This window comes from Gekko japonicus, unplaced genomic scaffold (genome assembly GCF_001447785.1).
Source record: "Gekko japonicus isolate JY-2015 unplaced genomic scaffold, Gekko_japonicus_V1.1 scaffold13, whole genome shotgun sequence".
Taxonomy (NCBI): Eukaryota; Metazoa; Chordata; class Lepidosauria; order Squamata; family Gekkonidae; genus Gekko; species Gekko japonicus.
The window spans coordinates 628,994-635,904 of NW_015172553.1; the positions used below are offsets into that span (position 1 = coordinate 628,994).

Genomic DNA, 6,911 nt, shown 5'->3' on the forward strand with positions numbered 1-6,911 from the left:
TCAGAGGTTCTTGGCTGACTCAAGTCCACTTACCAAGACTCAGTGAAAAACAGGTTCCCAGATCAAAGGACAAAAGCCAAATATGGCTCTCAGCCAACAGCAGGGTCAAAGAGACAAAGTGTTACCCACAGAAATTTAGTTCCCACCTTCTGATATAAATATCAGAAGGTTTCCAAGGAGCAAAACAGAGCACAGAAGAACCCGCTCAGAATAGGCAAGAATGGCAACTGACGGCAAGGAGGTTCTTCTGATGGAGGCACCGCCTGTAAGTCTCTCCTTCTGGAGTAATTTCTTTCTTCTCATGGCAAGTGCGGCTTCCAAGCCATAGCAATGGCAACTACAGCTGGCCCTTGGAATTTTAGTCCCTATGATCCAAAACTCCAATGAGCACAATCCAGAAGGAAGTTCCCCTTCGTGTATCTTGCTGAAATGTATAGGAGTTGCACAAGACAGTGCCAGTTAATTCCACTGGGACTCATAAAGTAGAACGTTCCACTGGGTTGTGCCCCCTGAGTCAGATCAGTCCGACTCCCATTCATCTGCCTTCTATAGCTCTCTTCATCTGCCACCCAAGCTTCCTCTCAGTAGGTTCACCTGTCAATTGGAAGAGGACAAACAAACAGCAACAAAGACTGTGTGAATTGATCCCAACCTTTCACAATTCCCCCTAAAGCATACGTTTTGGCTCTCATTGCTTTCCCCTGTGGCCTAGGTGGTGAAACCGTGTTTGGGTTGTGCCACTTCAGTCCGATCCCAACCTTTCATAATTCCCCCTAAAGCATATGTTTTGGCTCTCATTACTTTCCCCTGTGGCCTAGGTGGTAAAACCGTGTTTGGGTTGTGCCACTTCAGTCTGCAGGGAGGGCTCTCATGACTAAATAGTCGATGTAAAAAAATAGCCCCTCGGCATAGAAATCTAGCAAGAAGGGATCCAGCATAGGCTTTGCCCTTACATTCTTTTTCTATGTGCAGGGCGTTTGTTGTTTTTCAATGGAGTTTTTAATCGTCACTTCAAGCCAATTGTTTTACCTCAGGCGAAATGAACTACATTCATTATTATAACTGTGCTTCCATTTCTTTCTTTCTTTCTTTCTTTCTGCTGCTGCAGGATTATACTGCATCCCCCCGACTCCCTGGGCTCCCTTGCAAGAAGCTCTTGATTGTTGTGGTTGTGGTGGTAGTGATTGTTTTAGTTGTTCTGGGCTTCCTTCTGATGGGCCTGCATATAACAGAGAAGCACACTGAAACGGTAAGTGCAGTAAAATGGCCGCAGGTACAGGAATCTCAGGGGTGGATTGTGACAGTAAAACCCTCCAAGGCTAAGCAGCTCCTGTGCTGCTGGCAGGAACTGCTTGGCTCAGACCCAACCCACAACAATACCAGCCCTGTCCACTAGTTACAGTGAATGCATGTACAATCCATGTAAGGCGTACACTCGATTTTTCTTTATACTTGTGTTGAATAATTCTCATGTTATATTCAACACATGTACAGTTGAATGTGTGACTAAAAAGCACCTTTTATCCAGGTACTGATCGCCGGTTTCATTTGTAAAGAATGTGCATTGGCTCTTTTGTATGGACAGGTGTATGCACATACATGCAGGCTGTATGTGTATCCATTGTAACACGTGAACAGGACTCGTGACAACTGGAGTAAAAGTAAGTGGGTACCGATTGCCAGCTAGAAATTGTATCAAAGTGGTACCTCCCATATTCTGCACTGAGCCCACACACACGCAAGAGAGAGAGAGGGCTCTTTAGCTTGGAGAAACAACGACTGAGGGGTGACATGATCGAGGTTTATAAGATTATGCATGGGATAGAGCAGGTAGAGAAAGAGGTACTTTTCTCCCTTTCTCACAGTACAAGAACTCATGGGCACTCCATGAAATTGCTGAGGGGTCGGGTTAGAACGGATAAAAGGAAGTACTTCTTCACCCAAAGAGTGATTAACACATGGAATTCACTGCCACAGGAAGTGGTGGCGGCTACAAGCATGGACGGCTTCAAAAGGGAATTAGATAAGCATATGGAGCAGAGGTCCATCAGTGGCTATTAGCCACAAGGTATAGATAGGGACTCTGGGGCAAGTGATGCTCTGTCTTCTTGGTGCTTGGGGGGGTCAACAGTGGGAGGGCTTCTAATGTCCTGGCCCCACTGGTGGACCTCCTGATGGCACTGGTATTTCTGGCCACTGTGTGATTCAGAGTGTTGGACTGGATGGGCCTTTGGCCTGATCCAACATTGGTATCTCTTATGTTCTTATGTTAAGTACCAGCCAGAAATGTAAATTACTTTCATCGCTGGTGACCATGGTAAAAGTGGACCCATGCCTCTGTCTGCGCCTTTGCTGGCATCAGAAGGGGAGGAGCCAACAGGCAAGCTTGTGTGTGTGATTGGCCTGAGCAGCCTTGCAGTGCTGCCAATGCCAGTGTGGCTGAGCTCAGCTGAATGTTGACCACCAGCGAGGCATCCAGGGCAACAAACTCACTGGGAAATTTTCCAGTAAGTTACAGACCAGTTCTTAGGAGTGTGCAGTTGGTTACTTAATACTTCCTGTTGGTAGAGTGCCTATGCAGCAGTCAGGACACTGAACTGATTAAAAGTAAAGAAAGCTTTATTTATGAACTAACAAACTGGACAGGAATCAGAAGAGATAAGCCTTGCTACCTCAGAGAAAGTTCTTGACTATTCTAGCAGAAAACCCCAACAGTAGCACCTGCAGACAGGAGAAGCCCCTTTATAAAGGTATGCCCTCTAACATTCCTGTCTAGCTAGAGCTTGCTGCCCTCTGCAGGATTTTTTTGTACAAAAGACATGGTTATATTGGAATATATACTCTCAACAGTGCCCCATAACTAATCATTCGTATGTGTAGTGCATGTTCTATACCCTCTCCCCTAGAAACTGACATTTGAATGAGTTAAAGAAAGCAAAGGGTGCTGCTGTTGAAATGCACCATTCTTGCTACTCAGGCTGACTGTTCTTTCGTTTCTCCCTCAAATACTCAACCTCCCCCCCCCCCCCCCAGCCATATTCAGTGACTAAATGTGCCAAACTGTGTATGCAAGGGTGTAGACTTTCCAATTTCCCGGGGGGGGCTGGGGCTCGACCAGAGGCATTGCTTTGCTAGGAGTAAGGGTGGCTCCCGGGGGAGGCTGAGTACCTTCCTGAAAATTTCGGCGGGGGCTCACGCCCCGCCGCCCCCACGAAGATTACGCCTATGGGTTGCAGGCACAGTGCCACTGAGGAGCTGCAGTAGTTTTATTTGGCCTGGCTCACTGCCCTTATAAAGCCTCAGAGCAAGCTGATACTCAGCTTTTCTTTCACCACCTTCAAAAGCATGCTTAGTTAATCCATATCAATAAGAAAATGTCCCATAAGGCAACATTGTTTTGATCTTCATCAATGTATTCTTTGATCACTGATGTCAGTTTTGTGCCCCAGTCAATGGCTGGCATCTCTATCAATGCCTCCAGTCTTGCAGCCACTGAAAATGTCAGATGTGCAAACGATGCAAGTTTTTAAGACTCAAGGAAATTATGCTAGTCAGGACTCACACTGTTTCTTTCCACCTAATTTACTGGGAATAGCTCTGGCTTTTCTTCTTCCCACTGGAAATACAGCCAAAGTGCTCTGGCAAAGAGCTCCTTGTCTCCTATTATCTTAGGCTGAATCGTGTAAAAGCAACAAAACATCGGCTGTGAAAGAAAGGAGAAACTCTCATCCCTGCACTGTTTAGACAAACAATTGCTATACACTCTTTTTAGTTTCCCAGTTGCACTAGTTGTAGGAAGTTCCAAGGGGTCTCCTTCCTAGGAGAGAATACAGGTGCGTTATCAGTGTTCCCTCTAAGCTGAGTTAGTGTGAGCTAGCTCACAGTTTTTTAGCCTCCAGCTCACCCATTTTTGCCTTAGCTCAGGAAGGATGGCTCCAGAGCAAACTAATTTATGCAGCAGCCAAACTGCTCGCTCACAACTTTAACGCCAGTGGCTCGCAAGGTAGAATTTTTGCTCACAAGACTCCACAGCTTAGAGGGAGCATTGGTTATGATGCTGTTGCAATATCTGTTTTGTTACAAATATGCAGAGGAGTGGACAGGAACCCTGACAGAAAGTTAAGCAAACAGCATTCCTTTACAGTGTGTTCCCCCCCCCCCCACCGACCGTTGCTGCCCAGCCAACGGGTGAAACTCAAACTTCTGGTTGCTCTGCAGGCTACTCCAACTAGAACTGATGGGATGTGCTCAAAAGCTAGTAATAACCTATCATTAAAAGCCACTAAAGGTTATTTAAAAGCAACTCCTTTAGCTATTAGCTTTCCAAAAGATGGCTATCTTCTCATTTCCCTTGATCTCTTCTTCTGATCCATGCAAATTTCTTCTCCTATGCTCTTCCTTGCTCCTTTGTACCATCTAGGTCCTGCAAATGACCATTCAAGGTCTGGATGGCGACAGTTCTCTGCAGCACCTTTCCATGACCCGGAAAGAGAAGCTGGCAACATTCCATGTCCGTGTGGATGGCAACACTTCTGCCACTGTGGTGTATGACTACAGTAATGTAAGGTTTTGCTTAATGTGTTTGGCAACTTCGAAAGGGAAATCCCTGAGGGGCAAGACTGAGCATCACACAACTGCTGTTTCACATTTTCAGATGCACATTTTCATGGCCTGCAAGCCCTTATTAGAAGCATAGATCCTCCCCTGTTCTCATTTGGAGGAAATTTCTCACCTTTAAGGCTGCAGAAATTATTCTTATTAAGTTATATGGCACTTTCAAATTTTCAAAATATTTTTAGCTGGAGTAAGGTAATAGAGGGTAAGGTAATAGAGAAGGAAGTGGCAACGCAGCTTCAGACTTTCTTGGAGGATGCTAAGATCTTGGACCCCTTCCAGTCCACCTTTCACCCTGCCCATGGGACAGAAATGATATTGGTCACCCTGGTGGGTGATCTCTGGAGACATCTGGATTGAGGCAGATCGGTGCTGCTGATACTTCTTGATCTGTCAGCAGCGTTCGATATGGTTGACCATGATGTGTTAGCCCACTCCCTCACCAACATGGGGATATGGAGGCTTGCCTTGCAGTGGCTGACCTCCTTTCTCCGAGGTCGGGGACAGAGGGTGGCATTTGGGGGGAGTTATCCCAGCAACACCCACCAGAATGTGGTGTGCCGCAGGGAGCAATTCTCTCCCCTATGCTATTCAGTATCTATATGCACCCCCTCACCCAGATTATCTGGAGATAGGGGCTTTGTTGTCACCAGTATGCGGATGACACCCAGCTCTATCTACTGATGGACGGCTGCCCAGACACGGCCCCAGGAGATCTGGACAAGATGTTACAGGCTGTGGCTGGATGGCTGCGACAGAGCTGACTGAAGTTAAATCCATCCAAGATGGAGGTCCTGTACCTGAGTTGCGGGGGATTGGCACAGGGAATCAGGCTCCCAGCCTTCAACGGGGCTCCACTGGTCCTGATGTCAAGGGTGAAGAGCCTGGGGGTGCTCCTGGACACCTTCCTTTCTATGGAGGCCCAGGTCACCAACATTGCCAGGTCTGCCTTTTTGCATCTGAGACAGATCAGGCAGTTGGCCTCATATCTCACCCCCCCCCGCAAGACTTGACTATTGTGACCTATGCAATGGTCACTTCTAGACTGGATGATTGTAACTCTCTCTATGTGGGGCTGCCCTTGACTCTGCTCCAGAAGTTGCAGCTACTGCAGAACACGGCAGCACCGGTGTTGATGGCAACTCCTGTGCAGGCTCACATCCACCCAGTGCTGCGTGAATTGCACTGGCTGTCTATTAAATTCGAGATCCGTTTCAAGGTGCTGGTACTTCCCTTTAAAGCCCTATAAGGCCAGGCGCCAGCATACCTTCAAGACCTCCCCTCCCCATATGAGCCCCGTAGAGCACTAAGATCTACTAATCAGGCCTGTCACCAGGATTTTGTAATTCAGGGGGCCTTTAAATAAGTCAGGGGGCACTGACATCACAAAATAACAGTAAAAATTTAAGAACTCACTTTTGCATCGTTCACACTCTGCTTGCCTACATGGGGAAGCAAGCCACGTTTGGGGACAGGGCGGTGGTGGGGAGTCCTCCAGGTGGCCCAGAGAATCGGGAGTCCTCCAGGTGGCCCAAAGAGTCAGGGGGCCTGGGTGCTGGATGGAAGTCAGGGGGCCAGGCCCCAAAATGCCCCACTGTAGCTACAAGCCGGCTACTAATCAACATCTTTTGTTAGTCCGACTTGCCTCAACCAGGGCCAGGGCCTTTTCAGTCCTGGCCCCCATCTGGTGCAATGAGCTCCCATATGAGATCAGGGCCCTGCAGGATTTATTACAATTCTGCAGGGCCTGTAAGACGGAGCTCTTCCACCAGGCTTTTGGTTGAGGCAGCGAACATCCCCTCTCTTTGGCTGGCCTCCCATCAGCGGCCTGGATCCTTAAATTTTCAATGTCATCTTAACCGCTAAGATATCTGATGTCTGCTAGAGTTTACATGGTACTCAGGACTTGTGTTATGTTATTTTATACTGTTGTTTTAATGTGGTTTTAACTGTATTGTATTTTATATTGCTGGAACCTGCCCTGAACCCGCTTGCGGGGAGGGCAGGATATAAATCCAAATAAATTAAAAAATACATCTCTGCAGCAATTCATTTACAGGCAGGGAAATCTGGGTGATTACTTATTCCCATTTTGTAAATGAGAAACTGAAGCTGAGAGATTCCTGACTTTCCTAGAGTCACTGTGACTGAGCTAGGATTGGGGATGGGCATGAACCAGGAAAATGTGGTTCGGTTCGTGGCACACCTGGTTTACAAACCACAAATCATCACAAACTTTTAGGAGCCAGACAAACCGGATCAGTTCATGGTTTGTGATGGGGTAGAACAGGGGGGCA

At 47.3% G+C, this 6,911-nt stretch overlaps 1 protein-coding gene across 1 annotated transcript in view; it reads left to right on the top strand.

Moving 5' to 3' along the window:
• The first annotated feature begins 220 nt into the window (after window positions 1-220).
• The window catches only part of SFTPC (surfactant protein C), an 8,533-nt gene continuing 1,842 nt past the window's right edge, over window positions 221-6,911 (top strand). Inside the window, exons 1-3 of the mRNA XM_015421074.1 lie at window positions 221-265; window positions 1,109-1,249; window positions 4,421-4,561. Of these exons, the coding sequence (XP_015276560.1) occupies window positions 221-265; window positions 1,109-1,249; window positions 4,421-4,561 (327 nt within the window). The remainder of the gene's footprint in view (window positions 266-1,108; window positions 1,250-4,420; window positions 4,562-6,911) is intronic.